A 24,227-nucleotide genomic window follows, 5' to 3' on the forward strand; every position below is an offset into this window, starting at 1 on the left:
CACTATGCCCAGCTACATCTTTTTTCTAAATATTTTGTAAGCTTGGAAAAGCAAAATTTAGAACACTGCTTCCAAAGGATAACTACAAAAGTCACAATTATGCTTCTTACTAAAATATCATTAAATTACATGTAGCTAAAATTCAGACTGCTCAGGCAAACTGTCCAGATATACTCACTTTGTATCTGAAAATTCAAGGCTGATCACATTTAACACTTTTGGTCTGTTAGGATTCATGAAGTATTTAACATAATTGTGAAGTGTCATTTTGCTGTCCGCCTGCCTTGCCACATCAATAACATCTATCACTTTGTCACCACCTGCAGAAAAAAATTATAATCTTATTATTGGCATTAAAAGTTGTATAAATAGATAATCTAAATAAAAATACTAAAAATCATATTTGCTTAGTATGCTAACTATAAAACTATATAGAAGTAACACTGATTGTAAAAACAATGTACTATTAGCCTTCAAAGTGTCAATGATTTCTTGTGGGTAGCTTAAAATGACAAAAATAAACAAACAAAAACAATAAATTGGAATATGAAAATTGTTCACTGTTTCCTGGGTCTCAGTTTCCTCATGCAAAAAAAAAAGTAGACTGGCTTTCCCTTTAATTTCTATAATGCTAAAGAGTCTAAGTTTTAAAAAGGAGGGCATTGGGGTATCAGTAAACAAGTTCATCAGTGCAAATAATTTTTGCCTCACTAGTTATGTCTTCTAATATTGCCCCTGATGAGTGTGTGGTCGGTCATCAAGCCAAACCAATTCATATAGTGTAGTCTGGATGCTCACATTCTGAGTTGTGATTACCTTACAGTATGCCCTATAAAACCACAAGACGATGCTTGCAGACCTCTGAGGCACCACTCTAGGAAACCAAACCCCTTTACAAGGGATTACAGAGTAAGTTCAGATACAAAATATGGCAAGAGTTAACCAATCTGAAATAGAAAATAAGTGTCCCATTCTTATGTCAATGTAACTTCATATAAAATAGTAACATTGCCATAGATTTCTTTATCTTCAATACAATAATAGTTGTACTACTGTTATTTTAACTGAAGAGCTTTGCAGTGCTAAAAGTTAGTGGATAGTACTATGTCCAACCACCAAACTGATTTCCAGAGTGGTTGAACCAGCTTGCAATCCCACCAGCAATGGAAGAGTGTTCCTCTTTCTCCACATCCTCGCCAGCATCTGCTGTCATCTGATTTTTTGATCTTAGCTTTTCTGACGGGTGTGAGGTAGAATCTCAGGCAGTTTTGATTTGCATTTCCCTGATGACTAAGGATGTTGAACATTTCTTTAGGTGCTTTTCTCAGTCATTCGATATTCCTCAGTTGAGAATTCTCTGTTTAGATCTATACCCCATTTTTTAATAGGGTTATTTGGTTCTCTGGAATCTAATTTCTTGAGTTCTTTATATATATTGGATATTAGCTCTCTATTGGATGTAGGGTTGGTAAAGATCTTTTCCCAATCTGTTGGTTGCTATTTTGTCCTATTGACAGTGCCCTTTGCCTTACAGAAGCTTTCTAATTTTATGAGGTCCCATTTGTCGATTGTTGATCAAGGATCGATGCCCCAGTGTAGGGGAATGCCAGGGCAGGGAGGCAGGAGTGAGTGGGTGGGCAGGGGAGCACCCTCATAGAAGCAGGAGGAGGGGGATGGGACAGGGGAGTTCCGGAGGGGAAACTGGGAAAAGGGATAACATTCGAAATGTAAATAAATAAAATATCCAATTTTTTAAAAAAGGAAAAAGAAAGAAAGAAAAGTTAGTGAGTAGATAAAATCGTTTGAACAACTTTTCCTATAATTAAATTAACTAATGATTTACTTATAGGCAGTTAGGTTTCAATTAAATCTAAGCCTTATTTCCTAGTTTATCATATGTTTAAACTTAGATGAATGCTGAAGTCAAGGCATTTAGCTGGATTTTTCTGTTGTTTTGGTTTTTTTTTGTTTGTTTGTTTTGTTTTGTTTTGTTTTTGAGACAGGGTTTCTCTTATAGCCCTGGCTATCCTGGAACTCACTCTGTAGTCCAGGCTGGCCTCGAACTCAGAAATCCGCCTGCCTCTGCCTCTCAAGTGCTGGGATTAAAGGCGTGTGCCACCACCGCCCGGCTTAGCTGGATTTTTCTAAATGAACAATTATTAGTGAGAATTAACAGAGGGACAGCTACTTCTCTATGAAGTGCTGAGGAGGCAGCAGGTAATAGGAACACAATTTGAGACAAGGTGGCTTTGGGTTCTGGTTCTCAAGTCACACCTATCTCTTGTTACCAAATGGCATGTACATACAGTCAACTTTATAAACTTTACAGTGAGCATAAATGAGTGAAAATTTCAAGAATATAGCAAGCAGTAAAATTTTTGCCTTGTTTCTTACTTTCTTGAGTCTCAAAATTATAAGTCAGTTTAGTTACCATTATATGGCAATATTCACCAAGTGATTGATTATAAATACATGTTTGAATTCAATCTTATTTTTCATAGCCTCTCCTCTAAAAGAAGTCAAGAAGCAGGATCCAGAAGATTACCAAGCTCAGAACATACACCCCCATTCTACAGATACCTAGAACCTATCCAGTTCCTCATGTGGTGGAATCCATGGCTTCCCTTCAGGAATGAGTGTTTTCCCTACATGAATATGAATTTAATAAGTTAGAGAGCAGTAGGATAAGGCTGACAAAGTAAGAATAGATAAAATGCTTCATTTCTTTCTGACCATTGTAAGTCTGTGGAATACTTTCAACAGAAGCACTTCTGACTTTACTTTTCCTGACACTTATGATACATCCAGCAAGATATTTTCCATTCCACAACAAAACTGTTAAGACTAATAGTTTTACTATGTTTTCAGAAGTACTTAGAGGAGGGCTGGAGAGATGGCTCAGCGGTTAAGAGCACTGACTGCTCTTCTGAAGGTCCTGAGTTCAAATCCCAACAACCACATGGTGGCTCACAACCATCTGTAATGAGATCTGACATCCTGAAAGACAGCTAGCTATAGTGTACTTATATATAATAAAATAAATAAATCTTTAAAAAAAAAAAAAGAAGAAGTACTTAGAGGAACCAAGTTCGTACCTACATAACGTTCCACATCCATCACTGAAAAAGCAGGTGAAGGGAGCCTGAGTCCAAGGTCATCTAATTTAGGAACCATAATAGGGACATCAAATCCATGTTTCTCCAGATATCTTTGTGTCAGCTGACTGCCATGCATCTTTACAATGATTTCATCAGCACTAAGAAAAACATTAAGAATAAAATGTCATTTTTGTGAATAAGCTGTTTATAAAAGTCCTATTAGGTAATGAGTTAACTCAGAGAAAAGAATGTGGAAGCATTTGTTTCAGTGGTTCTCAATCTAATTCTCCTCTTTAAAACTTTCACAGAACTCTTAAAGTAAAAATCATGTTTAATTAATAAAGTAATAGATCATATAGGAATGAAGTGTTAGATGTAATATAATAGTTATAGAGTGAGGCAAATTATGTATTTCATATGAAAAGGTACCTATGATACATATCACAAAAGCAAACTGTTTAATATCATTCATAACACAACCACTTTTTAAAGAATTATATATACATGTACACACATACATATAAACATAAATGTTTTGAAGTAGAAAAATATCTTAAAGACTTGCATTATGCCTTACATAGGGAATTATGAAAACCTATTTAATTTATTTTATATATCCTGTACACATTACATCAACTATGTTTAATTCAATAATTATTTTGCTATAGTTTAGATAATCAAAAGCTTATGGAGTTAGTTAAGAGGAGCCCTTTAATTAATAGCAATAATAGTTTATATATTTATGACCCTATTTGTAACCTATTCTCATCTGGGTTTACCTTGGCAGAAGAGCATATGAATTATTAATTCATGGATCTTAATGCTAGTTTCTGAGGATCACAAATCTTTCAAATAAGTAAAAGCCATATTTCCTCTCCCTGAAAAATGTCTGCCCACACAGATGCTAATTTGCATAGATGGTTTTTGGGAGAACACAAAACATCTGAGACCTATAAATAGGCCCAAACTAAAAATCTATGGCTGTGTAAAATAAAAAAAAATAAGATAAAATCAAGCATTGTCCAGTAAAAAGGAAAACAAGCAAACTGGTAACTAGTAGCTTGAGAACAAAATCCCACCACCACCACCACCACAAGATAGGGTTTCTCTGTGTAGTAGTTGTGACTGACCTGGAACTCTATAGACCAGGCTGGCCTCAAACTCACCCGCATCTACCTCCAAGTGCTAGGATTAAAGGCATGAGCCACCAATCTTGGCCCAAGAACAAAACTCTCAGTTCAATAAAAATCACCTGGAAACATTGTTTCATGTTTTTTCTGTCTCACCCAACCTGAGGGAGGCAAATGTGGATGGTGGATAGTTTTTCATCAAGATTCTGCTTAAGGACTAAAAGGTGGTGAACAGAACAGAGAAATCGTAAAGACAGAGGAAAAATAGCAGGATTTTTACTGTAAAACCTGAAAGAAAATTCTGTAATGGGCTGAATGTGATACTGTGATTTAAATTTAAATTGTGCTGCCTCTCTTTAACAAGCTGAGATATGATCTTGTGTAAAAGCCTATTAAGTATTATCTCTTTAAATAGATGTCAGGCAGTGAGTAGGAGATGATCTGAATTAGCATGATTAAATGCTTTATAAAGCTTTTTGACTCTCTTATGAGTACAGTGTAGCTGTATTCAGACACACCAGAAGAGGGCATCAGATCTCATTACAGATGGTTGTGAGCCACCATGTGGTTGCTGGGAATTGAACTCAGGACCTTTGGAAGAGCAGTCAGTGCTCTTACCCTCTGAGCCATCTCTCCAGCCCCCTTTTTGACTCTCTTTTAGCTTAGACAACTCAGATATACTCCACTATTTTTCAGAACCCCAAAGCTCAGTCCTGATGCCATCAGAGGCTAAGCAATAACCATGCATGCTTCTGGTGGGCCTTGGGCCCAGGGCCCAGACAGCCAATACAATGACTTGAGAAAAACAGAGATGCAAAACAGGAAAAGGTCAGAAGACAGACAGCAGCTGCATTATCAGAAGGAATCAGAAACTTAGAACTGCTTCAAATCTGTATGTTTCAAATTCTGGGGATGAGTACTTTTACAGTGTTCATACACACAGCAGAAGTTCCACAAATCTAAGCCTAGTTACTCCTATGCCCTGGAATGTCTGATATTTTCTATTTCCTTTACAGAAAAAAAGTGAAAAACCAGTTGACACCAATGGCATGGTGCCACCAAAATTTGAAAGGACCACTTCAGATAATGCCACTTTATCAGCCAATGCTGTTAAATCTTGTTTAAGCCAGAACAAGATTCTGTACCTTGGGAAGACTCGAGAACGTAGTTCTTTAATGAAGGCCCTAGTTCCAGCTTGCACAGGTTTGGAACCATCATCCACTTCTGTGTAGTCATGCCTGTGCCAGTTCCTCCTCTTCTTCACTGAATTTACAGAAAGTCAGAAAAAAATAAACATGGTTGGTAACTGGCAATATTATGTACTGTCGTACTGTCTAATTGTCATAGTCTACATAATCAGAAGTTAACAACTGTAGGCACAATGAAACACTTAAGTGTTTTAATGCATTCCAAGCCCACAAAAGAAAACTTTACAAAAACTACTGCTGTAATAACTAACTGAGGGTTTTTAAATGCCTGATCATTTCATTCAAAATAACTTAAAAATTAAATCAAAGACTTTAGAGCGGCAAATTACATCTTGTATTTACTCACATTTACCCATATTATAATATTTCCTAATTATTTAAAATTAATTTTTATTAAAACATCAAGTCATACTATGATTAATCACATCATCCAAGGTATGTACTCAGGATAAGGCATTTGAAAACACATCAAAAATCTATTCTAACAGCATAACACCATTCTCTTATACATAAAGATTTGGTCTCCATAGCCGCACATTTATACTGACACAACAGAACAGAGAAGAGTTCACCAAGACATAATTAAAGCAAGGCATGGTGAGCACATAACAACACCAGTTTATAAAATATTGGGATTCAAACTCTGGACTTCTTGCATGCCCTAAGTTATTTCAAATACTTCCCTTACCAAAAGACTAATACTGAATGCACATCTAGTAACAGTCACAGACATAACCAAATGATGTAGAAATCAGGGTTATTTATATATGTAAGATTCTAAAGATTCCCAAGTAACTTACTGTGACTAGATCTTTAATACAGAAAAGTTAAGTCCTACTCTATCCCACTTAAAAATCTCAAGAAAACTTTTGAATTATAGTTGAATCTGCATAAGAAATTCCAGTAAGGTATCCTTTGTGTGTTATTTTTTTCTCATTTGAAACCATTCATACAATGGCTAGAGAGATGGCTCAGCAGTTAAGAAAACTTACTGCTCTTACAGAGCATTAGAATTCAGTTCCCTCGCACCTCTGATGCCCTCTCCTGGCCTCCTAAGGTACCCATACATGTGCACATACAAATACAGACACACAAAACACACACACAAGTAGAAACAAAATCTTTAAAACCATTCCTACAATTCAAGGGCATCTTATTGTAGGTTTTCCTCTATTATACACAGACAGAAAACTTTTATTTTATCTGGTATCACATGTTTTTATATTGATTATTTTCTTGTTTTATGAACATTTTCTCCCTATCACATATTCAAATGCAAACTAGAAACAGCCAACAACTTTAATATGTAGATGTACCATGTTTTAATTATTTTTTTTATTCTTAAGCACAGTGGTGGTTTGAATGAAAATGATTCCCAGAGGCTAATATATTTAAATACTTAGTCACTAGTTACTGGACCATTTGCAGGGATTAGTATGTGTGGCCTTTGGCCCCACCCCTCACAAGCTGCAGTTGGGAGAGTGGGCTACACCTCACCTGGCAGCACACTAGATGATGGCCCTTGTGGCAGGCAGCATGGGCTGAGTGAAAGACAGCTGGCCTTGTCCCTCATCTGGGCAAAGTGGGAGAGCTGGCCTGGTGGCATGGGCACAGGAGAGCTGGCAGGCTGGCCAACTCAGTTTCCACCCAGACCCAGATCTAGGGCTCTGAGTTGGCCTACCCAACATATACCCTATCTGTGAACTGCTGGAGTGTATGAAGGGGCCAGTCCTGCAGACCCAAAGCTGTAGGATCTCTATAACAATAAACAGAATATCAGAGAAGAGTCCCAGTTGAGGATTTAGTACTGATAGTGTAGCAAAAGCCAAAAGCTTCAAACCAGACCAATGACTCATGGCAATGAACATTTGCAAGTAAACCTGTTTGGGCAAAAGGTATACTGTGTGACAAACTGCAGCTTCCATGGCAAGATGGTTTTGTTCTGTTTTGTTTTTCTCCTTTTTTATTTTTATTTTTTGTTTTCATTAAGGGTTAAGTTGCAGGGGTGGAGGGCAGCTATGAAGGGATGGGGAGATTAGTGGGATTGGGGTGAATGAGGTAAAATTCACCAAAAAAATCAATAAAGTATTTTTAAAAAAAGCTGGGAAAAAAAAAAGTATGGCCTTGTTGGATGAGCTGTGTCACTGAGGGGCAAGCTTTGATGTTCCAAAAGAGCCTGTAGTGCCCAGTGTACACTCACTCTGCCTCATGGTTGTTTGTCAAGATGTGAGCCCTCAACTGTTCCTTTTCTCTGCCATTATGGGCTCTATCCCCTTTGAATCTATATGCCAAATTAAACACTTAAGCTTAAAATTAAAATCAAAAACTTACGTTGCCTTGGTCATAGTGTTTCATCACAGCAACAGAAAAGTAGTCAAGACAAGTGCATCATTTGTTCTTAATCTTTCTTCATGTAACACTGTGGTTAACAGTCAAGTATATAAGGCTGTTTCTGTGATTAATTCCTCAAGATAAATTGCCAGAAATGCTAGAAGAAACTGGTAATTTGACTGAAATTAGCCCCCGGAGGTTCATATATTTAAACAGTTGGTTCCCAGATGGTGGCTGTCTGGGATGGATTAGAAGGTATGGTCCTGGTGGAGGAGGTGTGTTACTGGTGACCAGCTTGAGCTTTCAAGCCTCCCAGCATTCCCAGTACACTCTCTACCTCCTGCTTGTAAGTAGAAATACGAGCTCAGCTGCTGTTCGAGCCACCTGCCACCATGGCCGTGTCTTCTCTGCCATGATAAACTCTAACCCCCTGGGTCCATAAACTCAATTAAATTCCTTCCTTTACAAGTTGCCTTGGTCATAGAATTTCATTACAGCAACAAAAACATCTAACACAAATAGCATTATTTTAAGGATACTTATATACTGTAAAACTGCCTCAAGGAAAGTAGGCATAATTTTAGAAATCCTAGCACACTTGATAAATTGATTACACAGATCATTAATGGGTCACAACTTGCACTTTGAATAAAGATATTTCAGAGAGATGCTTCACATTCTTACCATATAGGTAGTAACCTAGCTCAAGGCTGTGTGTTCCTCAGACACCATCGTTTAAAAAACAAAACAACACAAAAGCTGTCTGTTTGCTAAGTTAACTATGAAATTGCTTTTTCCCCCTTCAAGACAGGGTCTCTCTAACATACTATTGCCATTCCTTGAACTCACTACACAGACCAGGATGCTCTTCAACTCACCGAGATAAACCTGCCTCTGTCTCCCAAGTGCTGGGGTTAAAGATATACGCCACCATGCTCAGCTAGGTGCTCCTTTTAATCTTTGCAGAGCACGTTAATCAGTGAGGTGTACTCAAGTTTATGCCTTGATAGCTATGGTCCAAACTACAGTTCTGACAAATAACTACACAAGATTTAATTAGGTAATTTACCTCATATCTCATATAATATTGTTGCACATATTGAAGGAGGTAACACAGGTCAAGTACTTACTCACTGTAGCACCCAGCATATAATAGCCTGCTAAAATACTATTAACTTCCTTTAATGTGCTGACCTATAGATTAAGAGAAACACGCAATTGTCCTATTTGGCCAACAATCTTGAAATATAAAATCGCCACTACAACAGCTGACTGAATTTTATTTTAGAGGAAGCCAGTGAAGGAATAGTAAAACTATTGTCACAGTAAAGTGGTAGTCACAGGGAAAGGGGAGAAAATGTCTGCCTTAGTTGCATGTGCCTGAAGAGTACACAGAATATATATTTAAATGCTGAGCAGCTTTTTGCTTTAACAACTCTTAACAACTGGAAAGTATAGTCTAATTCACCTTATTGTATATTATAATGTCTCAATTGTATCTATAATAAAGACATCTGGGATATTCTGACAGAAACAAGAAACCCTGGATATCAAGAAACATTTAATAGCAAAGGGAAGGAATTAAAAGAAATTACCCAAGTTGATGTGGAGGGAGAAGTGGGGGAGGGGGTGAACCTTAAATCAAGACAAAACAGATTACTACATCTTGGGCATCTTCCCTCTGAGTACTCAAAGTTGGATGTTTGCCCAGAAGATGGCCAATGTCTGGTATGAAGGTCTTCAAAGAGAAGAGAGACTTTAAGAGCCAAATCACAGGCAAGAATTTCTCTAAAACATCTTTATTCAAAGTGCAAGTTGTGATTCATTATGGTCTGTGTAATCAATTTAGCAAGTGTGCTAGGATTTCTAAAAGATGACATCATATAGGGAAAATAGAGTATATCCCTTGAAGTAGTACTGCCTCTTAGTAACTCAGTACTTCATATAAATAAAATCATTTCATTTGGGGAATAGATAATTGAATTCTATGCCAAAACTGATATAAAATTTAGTTCTGTTCCACCTTTTTTTTTTTAAAGATTTATTTATATATATGAGTACACTGTAGATGCCCCCAGACACACCAGAAGAATGTATCAGATCCCATTACAGATGGTTGTGAGCAACCATGTGGTGGCTAGGATTTGAACTCAGGACCTCTGGAAGAGCAGTTAGTGCTCTTAACCACTGAGCCATGTCTCTAGCCCCTGTTCCACCTTATATAATAATACTGTGTATTTACTTCTTCCCAACTTATTCTTGACCAAAACTTATATACAACATAAATCAGTGCTACAAGCACTTACTACAAGCAAGATTCATGTAAACAATTCTACAAGGTGCATTAAATTAAAGGTTTATACTGTATATTACAAAAACAAGTCACTTGTACTTGACATAAACTATTCTTATATATTTCTACATCTTAAATTCCTAGGTCTCATAAAGAGATTAAGAAAGTTATAAATATTTCTTAAAATGAGCAGTCTAATTGTTACTAAATCTCTTTTCATATAACAAAGTTTCTACTTAGAAAATATAATAAGGCAAAATGAAGAGGCTATAGATTACCTACATAGTTTACCTAAGTATCCTCTGTCAAAGACTCCTTCTTGTTTTACTTAGTATGTTGTTCAAACAGTCTCACTATGCAGCCCTGGCCTGTAACTCACTATGTAAGACCAGGCTGTCCTTGAACTCACATAGATGTCTGCCTCTGCCTTCCAATTACTGGAAAGGGAAGTTGGACAGGCTTTGATGATTTGGGTGCTAGAAATTAAAGTCTGAGCTTTATCCTTTAGTGGTTGTGCTGTATCTAGCCCTCCTAGCTTTAAAATAACAAAGTATACAGTTTTCCTTTAATTTTGTAAACATAAAAATTATATTTTGCAGTCAAAAATTTGTAAAGAAATAACTATACTCCAAAGCCTTTTAAATATTTTCTCTCAGATCTGTATAATGACATCTCAATTTAGTCTTTTGGAACTATCTGTAAAAGACCAAATAAAAATATTGTTTTGTTTCTAGACTGGTGGATAAAAAGGATTCTGGCCTTTGCCTTGCTCTCCAAAAAGACTGTCATCAGAGACCTGCTATGGCCTTACCCTCCATACCTATCTTTCCATGGACACTAGGGGTGCAGAAGGAAGAAGTTTTAAGCAGATAATCTTTGACATCCAAATTCAGTGAATGCATACAAAATTTTACCTATCAATGCCCTGATTTTCTCCTAAATATTCAATGTGCATCTGCCCATTAGAGTCAAATCTTAATTCTGCACACTGCTCCAATACAACATCAGTCATGGTAAGTTTCCAGAATCAGGCAAGCTTTTCTTTGACATGCTTTGTAAATTGAAAAGATGTACTTAAGTTTGGAAGCTCTACACAAGCAATTAAAAATGTTAGTATTTAGCTGGGCGGTGGTGGCGCATGCCTTTAATCCCAGCACTTGGGAGGCAGAGGCAGGTGGATTTCTAAGTTAGAGGCCAGCTTGGTCTACAGAGTGAGTTCCAGGACAGCCAGGGCTACACAGAGAAACCCTGTCTCAAAAAACCAAAAAAAAAAAAAAAAAAAAGTTAGTATTTTTGTGGCATTTTTAATTATTCAAAGGCTTACCTAGCACTTGTGAGGCAGAGGCAGGAGTATCAAGAGTTTGGGGCTGCCAGCACATGCTTTTAATCCCAGAACTTAGGAGGCAGAGATAGGTGGATCCTCTCTGACTTTGAGGCTAGCCTGGTCTAGAATGAGTTTCTAGGACATCCAAGGCTACACAAAGAAATTCTGTCTTGAAAACTACACACACACACACACACACACACACACACACACACACACACACACACGTTTAGGACCCAAATGGGCTATATAAACAGATCTCCTTAAATTATTGTTTTTTTAGACAAGAAATATATTCTAAGTATTTTTTAAACCTTTCCTAAAGTTCTTAGGGGGTATTATGATATTATTAGAGTATCATAATAGTGCCATCTTACACATGCTAACTTTCAAACATTATTTAAGCATTTAGTACTTACTTAAGGAGGAACCATGTAGAACTGCACAGTTGGGGCAGTGATACAAGTCAATGTCAACAGCATGATGTTCTTCTACACCAACACAGCTAAGATGAAGACAAAAACAAAACATGAATGGAAAAGCTTTACTTAATTATAATTGGACTTGAGCTAAGAAATGTACAATTACTCAAATAGCAAACTTGAAACATAAGAACAAATGTTATCAGCCAGTACTACACAGAGAAACCCTGTCTTGAAAAACAAAAAAAAAAAAAAAAAATTAAATTTAAAAAAGAACAAATGTTATGACCTTCTCCCTCTACACAGTTGCTAATAATTGTGGGGAGAATGCATCCAAATGTACAGGAAGCGATTCGCTTTCAGGAGCAGTAGAGACATCACAAACAATGCAATTATACGACTAAAACCCTCAAGCACCATGTAAATGTCATTGTTCTGAAATTACTGCCAATAAGATGAGTCAAACGTAAGTCACAATGAGATTCTGAACACTATTTTCATCTTAACAATGAAATGTACTACAAATGTAGTTTGTAGATTGCAGAATTTGCAAGTAGAAATGTATGTCCTTAAATGAATGTGTTTTTGAAAAAGGAGACTGGCATTACTGACCTAAGCATATACACTTCAAAAATGTTACCAAGAATATCAAAATAAACCCTAAAAACACAACAAGTTCTATCAAAATTTCAGTTACATTCTACACAGAACTAGAAAAGGCAATCCTAAAATAATATGAAAACATAAAAACAACCCAAACCAGAAAAAGAGTAATGCTGCGAATATCCTAATTCCTAATCCACAATAATTAGGGAAAAAAGAGAAGCCAGGAATGTTCCAATTAGTTAAGAATATTTAGGGCAAAACTTGACTATTAATTCTCAAAGACCCATGAGTTCCCCTCTGCAGCTTCTCACTACACCTCACCTCATCTATCTGCTTTATTCAAATGCCAGTGAGCTAGTGTGCTGATGCACATCTCTAATACTAGCACTAACACAGCTCAAGAAGAATCAGGAGCCCAAGATCATCCTCAGTATATAGCGAGTTCAAGGCCAACCTGGGTTACACTGAGACACTATCTCAAAGAACAAAATTATATAATATATAACAAAACATAAAATATAAGATATGCCAGTGATATCTTCTAGTTTTGGCTAATTCTCATCAACTAGCAGAATACACCTAAATACTTAGCAAATTTGGTAATTCAAAAATAGTCAGTTTGAAAGCTGGAGAGGCAGCAGGGGTTAAAAGCACTTGCTGCTCTTGCAGAGGATCCAGGTTTGGTCCCCACCACCCATATGGAGGCTTGCACTTGTCTATAACTCCACTTCTAGAAAGTCTGACACCATCTTTCTCTGTGGGCACTACATAATGTATATAGTACATTTATATACATGCAGACAAAAATACACCTAAAATAAATAAAAATATTTTTAAAATAGTAAATTTAATAAGTAAATAAACTTGAAGAGGCATATTTAAATGAGTTGAAATATGTTAAATAAATTTAACATTAAAATTTAATATTTCTCAATCAACACACTTCAGTACTACCACTCCACCCTCCTTACTGTTCATTAAAAGAACCTATAAGTTCTCTACAAAGATAGCAGGATTCAGGACATGCACAACTCAACATTTTATGACTTTTTAAAATTTGGCACAAAGCCTTTAGTCTCTTCTCCTGTTATTTCTCTTTTTAACCTTTCCTTCCTATACAAGCTGTCACTGTTTTCCTAACAGCAGAGAATCCACTGTTTACTACACCACTGTGTGGATCTGTTGGGGTAAGGGTCCTGTAGGGTGACAATAGGACCTCTGCTCAATAGTTGTGAACAGTCAGTGAACAATCTCACTGCCATTTGATGAGTGTGGTGGTGACAACTTTAGCACTTTCTATTATCTGATCTTCTGAAATTGTTGCTTAGTTGGCTGGAAGGGGGTTGAGGGAAGTAGAGGAATGGACTCTTGATGAGAACAGAATTGAATAACTAACTAGGATTCACCAGGATCTGCCAAACATTTATCTAAGAGACATCTATCTCTTGGATAAAGCACACATTTATAGTCTCTACTTTTGGAGCTGTAAGAGTGGGTGATCAAATTCTTTTAAGAGCCTATTACAGTGGATTCTATTAAACTTTCTACAAATCACCTTTCCATTTAGCACCAAGTAGCCATACCCTACCTCACAAAACCCAGAGCAAATTCTTCCTCCTGGATAGCGTAGTCTTATTTTCTTTCACTTTTAAATCTAGAATCAGGTTAGGTCTTGGGACAGTTATGGACATAACACAAACCAAATTCCACTGCTTCAAAATTTCTCATAGTAAGAAACACTTTTCCTATGTCTTAACAGTCAGGTTCATGTTCTTTTTTTTTTTTTTTAAGCTTTTTTTTGTTTGTTTATGTATTTATTATATCTAAGTACACTGTAGCTGTCTTCTGACACACTAGAAGAGGACATGAGATCTCACTATAGATGGTTGTGAGCCACCATGTGGTTGCTGGGATTTGAACTCATGACCTTAGGAAGAGCAGTCGGTACTCTTAACCACTGAGCCATCTCTCTAGCCCTTTTTTTTTTTTTAAATATTTATTTATTATTATATGTAAGTACATTGTAGCTGTTCTCAGACACACCAGGAGAGGGCGTCAGATCTCATTAAGGATGGTTGTGAGCCACTATGTGGTTGCTGGGATTTGAACTCATAACCTCTGGAAGAGCAGTCAGATGGGACTGAGCCATCTCACCAGTCCCAGGTTTTCCCAGGCTTCCCAACCTGCTAAGAACATCTTCACTAACAAGGATAAAAAACAGAAGACAGTATAAAAGGAAACAACAAAGAAAGTGAGAGAAAAAATGGTAGGTGGTTAAAAAAAACAATAGATGAATTGTTATATAAAACACTCTCTTAAAAGCTGAAAATATTGCTGACACAATTCTACTAATATTGTTCCACAGGGAGTATATGAAAATAGGATGATTCACATGCTGATACCTTAACAATTTGCTTGTTGAGCATAAAGAATGTGCTTGTTGTTTTGGCTGTCCCTGTATGACACTGAGCACACAGACCAACTAATACAACTGGCAGTAGAACTTATGAATAAACTATTCTCTATGGAGGTAATAATATCCATGAGAATGCTCTAGAGGAGGAAACAGTTCCCAAGTACCTCAGAGTTCTACTGTTTTTCAATGCCCTGTGGTCATTCCACTAGCCATTCTACCTCTCAGACAAATACTCCTTACTACCATTTACCAATCTATACCCTAACTTCTGTGGCTTCTTGTCAAGTATGTATTTGGTCACAGTGAATAGGAAAGTAAGTCATTAACAGACATGAATATAAGTATCTCTTACATATAGGTATTACAGTGAAAGATGTGTAGTAAGAAATGTTTTCTAGAGCAGGTTTTTGGTGTAACTGCCACCTGCTTTCTGCTTTTCTGTCTAACCAGCCCCCCTACACACACACACACACACACACACACACACACACACACACACACACACGGCCCTCTTGTAATAACAGAAAATAAATAAAGCAGCAACAGAACCTGAAGATTGAAAATCCTTGTTTAAAGCTGATTCTACCCCCATGATTCCTTTCTCATGCTGCTAGCTTCATATACTTTGGTACAGTTTGGTTTTCAGTTTTTGGTTTTATGTAGCTAAGGATATGGCCTGAACACCTGATCCTCTATTTATCACACAGTACCTAGAATTATGGGCAGGTGATGCAAGTTCAATTCCCTCATGTACTTTTTAGGATTTATTTATTTTAGAAGTATGAGTGTTTTGTCTGCATGTGTATCATGTGTGTGCAATGGCAAAAGCCCAGAAGATTTTTACTTTTATTCTGTGGGTAGTGTAGGTGCCTGCAGAGACCAGAAAAGGGTATCAAATCCCCTGGAGCTGGAGTTACCAGTGCTTGTAGCCTCCTAACCTTAAATGCTGGAAACCAAGCTTCGGACCTCTGCAAAAATAGCAAGTGCTCTTAACCTCTGAGCCATCTTTCCAACCCCTTCATCATGTATTTTTGACTGATGATTTCTACCTAATCACATCAAGGAAAAAAACACATACAATTTTGTATAGATCTAGAAATCCATGAAATGCTTGGTGAGTACAGCTCCTTGTAAAATTCAAGATTTAGGGAATTAACAATTTAAAAAGAAGTGTCTCTAACCTCTGTAACAATCAGACTGTGTCTCCTAATGCCCATAACCCATTAGAATCCCCTGTGGATCTTTCCCAATTGCTACTAAGTAGCCTTTCCAAAGGAAGTTACATGAAGGAGTTACAAAGGAGACTTGAGAAGATCTCCCTGAAAAGCAACAAATTCAAGTGCAGATAGTTAGTATATTATGTCCCCACACCTCTGTGTGTGTGTGTGTGTGTTTGTGTGTGTGCGTGCGCGTGCACGTAAGAACTGGAGTAAACTGGTAGCAGTTCTGAGGCATCTAGGAAGGAAAACTTAATGAACGTTAAACAGAGGAGAGGAATAACTGCAAACTTCTGCACAGCCTTCTGCAACTGAAATCTGCACTGCACACTGCTTATTTCAAAAAAGGGGGTGGGTGGGAAGATGGCTCAATCTGAGAACCAGAGTTAAAACCCCTGCCAGAATCCACATTTACAAAAAAAGCTAAGCACCATGGCATACACTTTTAATCCCAGTGCTGAGGGGTGGAGACCTGGGGCTCAATGGTCAGACAGTCTAGTTGAATTGGCAAGCTCCAGGTTCAGTGAGAGACCCTGTCTTTAAAAATAAGGTAAAGAATGATTGAGGATGATACTCAACATCAATCTCAGGCTTCTACACAAACACATGTGGATATGCATGCGTGCATACGTGCACATACACACCAGAAAGAAAACATATTCCTAAACCCCACTGTCAATCTACAGGGGAAAGTTAATGGGTATCCCAATAATCTTTATTTTTAACAAGTTCCCCAGGTGATTCTTTTGCAGCCAGCTTGGCAGAGAATGGCACTGGGGAACTATTAACCTAAAACCCTACCAGAGAGGCTAGTACAATCTCAATTCACAACCACTTTCTATGAAAACTGTACTGCGATTAGACTTTAGGCTCCATACAGCTAATATTCATACATAATTCAGCATTTCCTATTCAGATCCATCTACACAGGTTCATCTCAAAGTTAATCCATACTAAATGACACAAAGCGAGGAATGCTAAACAGAGTAGAAAATGCTAGTCTGTCTGGACTGCTATCCTAGACCATGCTGAAATATGCATTCAACTAGATGTGGTAGCATCTACCTTTGATCTCAGTACTTCTGGAGGCAGAGGCAGGCAGACCTCCCAGTCTTGACATCAGCCTGGTCTGTTTATTGAGTTCCGGGCCAGGCAGCATTGTATAGCCTGTCTCTTAAAAAAAACAGAAGATATAGTTTGCAAATATAAAAAGGGAAGTGAAGTAAAATGAGTATGAAGGGAAATAAAAAACTGAATTTTCTTTCAAGATCTTTTCTCTGAAATGTTCATACTTTTGTTGATGAAATGAGATCTAAAATTTTTTGTTTAATTTTTTTTCTTTTTGTTTTTTGTTTTTGTTTTTTGAGACAGGGTTTTTCTGTGTAGCACTGGCTGTCCTGGAACTCACTCTGTAGACCAGGCTGGCCTTCCGGCTTAATTTTTTTTTTTTTTTTTAAACAGGGTTTCAGTGTGTGGCCTGGAGCTCCCTATGTAGACCAAGCTGGCCTTAAACCACAGATCTGCCTGCTTCTGGAATTAAAGCTATAAGCTCCCACCTAATTTTTTTTTTCAGGTTTGGCTCCAAGTTTAGAAACAAAATGTTCCTACTCATTACATATTTATGTAAAATTCATTTATTATGTTTCCTTTTGTGTACCTCCAACTGTCAATATATTATCTTGGTTTTCCAAACATATTGTTAATAAAAAGAATACTAGTAAATAGATAATAAATAGAAGGAAAATGAGTGATTGTTATTATTTTTGGCTTTATTTATTTATTTATTTATTTACTTACTTACTTACTTATTGGTTTTGATTTGAAATAAGGTCTTACTATGTAGCCCTGGCTAGCCTGAACTTTCTTTGTCTCAAATGCAAAGAGACCTAACTACCTCTACTTCACAAGAACTATAATTGAAAGGTGAGTGCCACCATGCCCAGCTTTTCCCCCTACTACCGAGACAATGTCTTGCACTGTAGACCAGGCTGGGCTCACACTTGTGACAATCCTAGTTCAACCTCTTATATGCTGGGGATTACAGGCATGAACCACCACATCTCGCCATAAGTAGATTTTTTAAAAATAAACCCTAGCCATTAGAAATGTTTCAGTCCAATTGCAGTTTCATTTCTATTGAGTATATATAGAGAGTAGTATATTATTGAGTATAGAGAGAAGAGCTATATTTTTTAGAACTGATACCTTCATGAAGTTTAATATGCACAAAGCTAAGAGACAATACCCTGAAATAAAAGAGAACAACTAAAATACTTTTCTAAGACAATTTGTGATTCAGTCAGTGACAAAAGATAGGAGTCAACTAAAGATCAATGAGTCTTTCTGCTAACCTGATTTACTATAAGTAACAGTCCCAAGGCATGTTTCCTAAAAGAGGCTGAGCCAAGCAAAAACATTCATGAGTGAATTTCCTTTTAGGACAGCAACTAAGGTAGCATTTTACCTTGATTAAGAAAAAAATACCTGTAGCATGCTTTTCCACTCTGGAAGAAGGATACATCAGAGTAGGGTTTGGAACATAGAAATCTTGACATAATTCATAATAAATGTTCCTACATTTCACATATGACCCAGAAAATACAAAAAATTTTAAGTAAAAATACAAACCATAAGTGTTCATCAAAAAGAGCGGCACTAACTGTCCAGCAAACATTAGAATGTTCTATTTCAAAACACCAAAGTCAAGGCAAGATATAAAGCATATGATGTATATGAAAGGAGGACTCTTTTACTTGATTATATATTGAAGCCACTCACAGCTTTCTCAAAGTCCACTGGGTAGCTGTTAATTTTCACTAGAGGGTCAGATGATCCATAACTGGCAAATAAGAATATGGCAGTCCACGTTTTGCATGAAGGCTGTGGTGGTTAATCTTCATTATCTACTTGACAGGATGTGGAATTACCTAGGACACATGTATCTGGGTATGTCTGAGGGCATTTCTAGGGAGAAATTAACAAAGAGAGGATGACCCACGGCCCCTTCCAATAGGTGTCCTGATCGAAATAAAGAGGGCCAAGGAGAATACAGTGACTCTGGTCTGTCTTCACTTTTTCCAAGTACCTATCATCACTTCTGTCATCCTTCAATGTCATCAGACTCTAGTTTCCTTGGTCTTCCAAAGTGCTCAAATACTAGATTCTCTAGAGAAAGAACTTGTGGGCCTCCAGCACCAGAATGGGTCTGCTGAGACATCCAGTTTTGTGAACTGAATAACTACTAGGTTCTCTGTGCCTCCAGCATGCAGACAGTTGTTGCTGGACTCCCCAGCCCCTATTGTATTAGCCAATCAAGTAAGTCCCCTTTAATAACATATTTACATTCTATTGGTTCTGGTCCCTCTAGAGAACTCTGCCTAATACAGTTGGCAAGATCATAAAAATAACCATGTTGGACCAGCAAGATAGCTCAGGAGGTTAAAAAGTGCTTGTTGCACAAGCCTGGCGATTCAAGTCTGATCCCCAGAACTCATGTGTGAAAAGTTATAAATTTCAGTAACATGCATCTATAATACCAGCATACCCTACACTAAAATGGAAGGTAGAGACAGGAGAATTGTCCAAAAGCTCAAATTTCCGTAAGATGGAAGCCAAGAACCAAATCCCAAAAATTGTCCTCTGACCTCCTCACACATGCTGCTGATATGGGAGCTCTTGTGTCCACATAACCACATAAGCAGAACTATGCAAAGCTATCTTAATACTCAGTGGTGGAAATTGCAATTACTCCATGACCTTTATAACATTAAAAATGCATGAGTGCATGGTCCTGCTCTCCAACTCAGGTTCCACTGGATCTGGAAGCTGCCACCTCCAAGCCTGCCTGAAAGAATGGCAAGGTTTGGGTGTCCTCTTTTCTCAAAATAATTTAACTTTAAAAAAAAATAAAATGCTCATATTGTTGCTTATATAAAACAACAATAAAACTAATATAGCCGAGCAGTGGTGGTACGCGCCTTTAATCCCAGCACTTGGGAGGCAGAGGCAAGGGGATTTCTGAGTTCAAGGCCAGCCTGGTCTACAGAGTGAGTTCCAGAATAGCCAAGGCTACTCAGAGAAACCCTGTCTCGAAAAACCAAAAATAAAAATAATGTATCTTCATATACTAGGAGTTAAAGCACTGCACTAAATGACTCTGGCTTTAGCTGGAGTCCTTCCACAGTGAGCAACATCAAGGTGATTTATTTTGTTACTCCAATTAACACCCAATTTGACTTCACTTCCATGGGCATAGCTCCCCACCCTGCCCCACCTTTGCTGTACTATCATCTTAACTGAGTGCTTTGCTCTTTCTATTATCCAAGTTAGCAACATCTTACTTGTACTTCTTACTGGAGACAAGGAGGCAGCATACTGACACTTGCTACCCATGTGAACTGAAGAACAGATGCATGTCTCTTGCTTATGAAGTGACTGCAGATGCACACACTAAAGAGCTGGCAGCAAAGTCTGTACTCATAGGAAATATATCATGGTGACTGCAATTTGAGTCCTAGGGAACTAGTGTTATTTAACTGACCCATCCAACAGAAACGTGCACATAACAGAAAATTGTACAGTGAGACTGTCTGAGTTCCTGTCCTGGTTTCCTTCAATGAATATTGCAGGATATTTAATCACATTGTGAATGCCAAGATTGTAAACTGGAAAAACCTTGTGGTATGGCTCAGCCCTAGCACACACCTTTAACACAAGAGCTTTCTGTAAACAAGAGCTAAATAAAGTAAATGGCAGTCAGGAGGCAGAGCAAGCAACCAGTTGACTGAGCAAACACAAGGAAGCAGAGGGGAACACTGAGTTTAAGGTATTCAAGACTGGGAGGAGGAGGAAGAAGAGGAGGAGGAGGGGGAGGAGCAGGCGGAGGAGGAAGAGGAGGAAGAGGAGGAGGAGGAGGAAGAAGTAGAGGAGGAGGCGGCTGCAGGGGCACTGCTTTCTCTTCTGGAATTATGTTTCTCTTCAGTGGAGTATGAAGTTCAGCAGGCTGCTTTCTCTGCTAGCAAATTCTCACCCCAGCATCTAGCTCCTGGGTCTTCATTGGTAAACCTGAACAGCTGGGATATTTGTTTTCTAAAACAACGAATGAACAGTAATGTGAACACATAAGCCTTTAAAGAAGCCCTTTCCTCCCCAAGTTGCTTTGGTCACTGTCTTCCATCACAGTAACAGTTACCCTGACTAGAACAGGAGTTTGGGAGGGGTTGTTTGCTTTGTTTTCATTTTTGTTTTTTGCTTGTTTCTTGCTTTTTGTGTTGAGACAGGGTCAAATTTATCACAAGGTGTCCTCAATCTCACTATGGAACAAAGAATGGCGTTGAATTTATGATGACTCTGTCTATCAGAGTGCCATGATTAGAGGTATGTACAACCACTCCAGAGTTTGTGGCACAAGAAAATCAAACTCAGGAAATCCACATGCTAGGCAAGCACTCTAGCAAGTGAGTTATATAGTCCCTAAAATTTAATTCTTCCAGTAAAATAGCAAGTATAAATGTAACCAAAAATATCCAATCTTCATATATACAAACAATAACCAAAAATAATAAGAAAAAGCCCCATTTCAAACAGTAATAAAAAAGTTAAATACTTAGGAATAATCTTAGCAAATGAAAAAAAAATGTACACAAAAGAAGATTTAACACACACCTAACAGACACAAGTGTTATGCTATAGTGTTTTACTTAGAATGACTCAACATTATAAAATATCAGCTTACTGTTAAATTTATAAATTTAATGTAATCTCAATAAAAATAGCATAAAGGGTTTTTAAAATAAAATTAAACAAGTTATTAGACTGAATAGGTGGCTTAATGGGAGCACTTGCTGCTATTCCCATGGTCTGTTCTCAGCCCCTACACTGGACTGCTTACAACTGCCCGTAACTCCAACTTCAGGGGAATCCCACATCCTCTCTTAGCCTCCTCAGGCATACACATACATATAACATACAGACATGTGGTTGCTGGGATTTGAACTCAGGTCCTTCAGAAGAGCTGTCAGTGTTCTTAACCACTGAGCCATCTCTCCAGCTCCCCCCCCATATGGAGTTTTAAGAGCGTCATTCAGAAAAAAAAAAAAATAGAAAAAGATAACATTATAACTTTATACTGCTGATAACAAAGCTGCTTGAGACAGACTTTTTTATTAAAAAGGAAAAGAAAAAATTTTTGAATGCTTAAAAAATAAAACTAGGGCTGGAGAGATGGCTCAGCAGTTAAGAGCACTGACTGATCTTCCAGAGGTCCTGAGTTCAATTCCCAGCAACCACATGGTGGCTCACAACCATCTGTAATGGGATCTGATGCCCTCCTCTGGTGTGCATGAAGACAGCTACAGTGTACTCATATAAATAAAATAAATAAATATTAAAAAAAAAAAACTAAACAAGTACTAGAAGAAAACAGGTAAAAATTCTCTTTAACCTTGAATTAAAAAAGGATTATAACTCAAAGTCCAGAGCTAATTAATATCCCTACTATATCAAGAGATCTTAAAGACAGAAGCCAGGCATGGAGGCACAGGCCTGTCCTCTGGCAGAGTCAGGATGATCTCAGTTCAAAGTCATTCTGGGCTAAATAGTTTCAAACTAGTCTGGGCTACACAGTGAGACCCACACAACGTTAGTGATAATTCAAACTGATCCAATTACCAGGAAGAAATATAGTAATTCTAACAAAACAGTTATGTATGTATGCGTCACTCTCTTGCCGGTAGGGGTGATGGCCGTGATGACACTGGGGACTAAACCCAGGGCCTCTTTAGCCCTCCAACTCAGTTATCCAGATTGGTCTTGAACTTGTAATCCTTCTGCTTCTGCCAAGTAGACAGGATTATAGCTGTGACTCCATTTACCATTACTGACAATCTAAAGATGTATCTCCAGCAATATGAATACACACATGCACGCACATATGCACAACACACGCACACACACACATAAAAGGTAGTTACCTATATATAAATATGTTATTATTAACTATAAAACACTATAAGCAATTTAAATGCCCACATGCATCTGAGAAATACAATAAGACCCAAAAGATCCACATGAGGACTATATGGTCCGATATTTAAAAAATAAGAAAGAAAACCTCTTCAAACTGAACATGAAAAGTTGTATAGCAAGGCTGAAAAAAAAAAGAGCATACATAAAATAGAACATGCATAGTATGAGTAAGACTGTGGTTTGGATTCCAAGCCTGGAAAAAATAAAATGTGTAAAGGGCTTGCCTAAAAAGCCTGACCACCTGAGCTTAATCTCTGGACTCCACCTAGTGGAAGAAGAAGAGAAACAATTCCACAAGTCATCAGACCTCTACAAGTTCATACATCACAGCACATGCATGCTCAAACACATGCACATACACACAAAATAAATGAAAATGTAACTTAAGGGGTTTTGTTGTTGATTGGCTGGTGAGTTTGATGTTTGGTTGGTTGGATTTAGGGGCTGGGGGTGGGGTGTTTGGTTGGTTGGTTGGTTGGTTGGTTGGTTGGGTTTTTTGAGACATTTCACTGTGTAGCCCTGTTTGTCCTAGAATTTGCTCTGTAGACCAGCCTGACCTCAAACTCACAGACATCTTTACCTGCCTCTGTCTCCTGAATGCTGGGATTAAAGGTGTGTGCCATTACCACCCATATGTAATTAAGTTGTGTTTTGGGGTTTTTTTTTGGGGGGGGGGTCTTTTTTTTAATATATAAATCTTTATTTTATTTTTGTTTTTTCGAGACAGGGTTTCTCTGTATGGCCCTGGCTGTCCTGGAACTCACTCTGTAGACCAGGCTGGCCTTGAACTCAGAAATCCGCCTGCCTCTGACTCCCAAGTGCTGAGATTAAAGGCATATGCCACCACTGCCCGGCTTGTTTTTTTGAAACAAGGTCTCATTATATAGCCTTGGCCAGCCTAGAACTTGATATTTAGACCAGGATGCCCTTGAGCTCAGAGATCCACCTACCTCTACCAAGTCCTATTTAACAAAAAAAATCAAAAAACAAGAAAAGCTAAATATTCTCCAATAAGAAATCATTTATAGCTGGGCGGTGGTGGCGCATGCCTTTAATCCCAGCACTTGGGAGGCAGAGGCAAGTGGATCTCTGAGTTCGAGACCAGCCTGGTCTACAGAGTGAGTTCCAGGACAGCCGGGGCTATACAGAGAAACCC

At 37.8% G+C, this 24,227-nt stretch overlaps 1 protein-coding gene across 1 annotated transcript in view; it reads right to left on the minus strand.

Annotated features, from left to right (window-relative positions):
• Positions 1–24,227, minus strand: part of Kdm7a (lysine demethylase 7A) — a 64,043-nt gene that overhangs the window by 33,139 nt on the left and 6,677 nt on the right. Inside the window, exons 2-5 of the mRNA XM_031381612.1 lie at positions 11,804–11,889; positions 5,374–5,491; positions 3,096–3,256; positions 179–320 (exon numbers count right to left, since the gene is read on the minus strand). Coding sequence (XP_031237472.1) covers positions 179–320; positions 3,096–3,256; positions 5,374–5,491; positions 11,804–11,889 — 507 coding nt within the window. The remainder of the gene's footprint in view (positions 1–178; positions 321–3,095; positions 3,257–5,373; positions 5,492–11,803; positions 11,890–24,227) is intronic.

This window comes from Mastomys coucha, unplaced genomic scaffold (assembly GCF_008632895.1).
Source record: "Mastomys coucha isolate ucsf_1 unplaced genomic scaffold, UCSF_Mcou_1 pScaffold20, whole genome shotgun sequence".
NCBI classification, from domain to species: domain Eukaryota; kingdom Metazoa; phylum Chordata; class Mammalia; order Rodentia; family Muridae; genus Mastomys; species Mastomys coucha.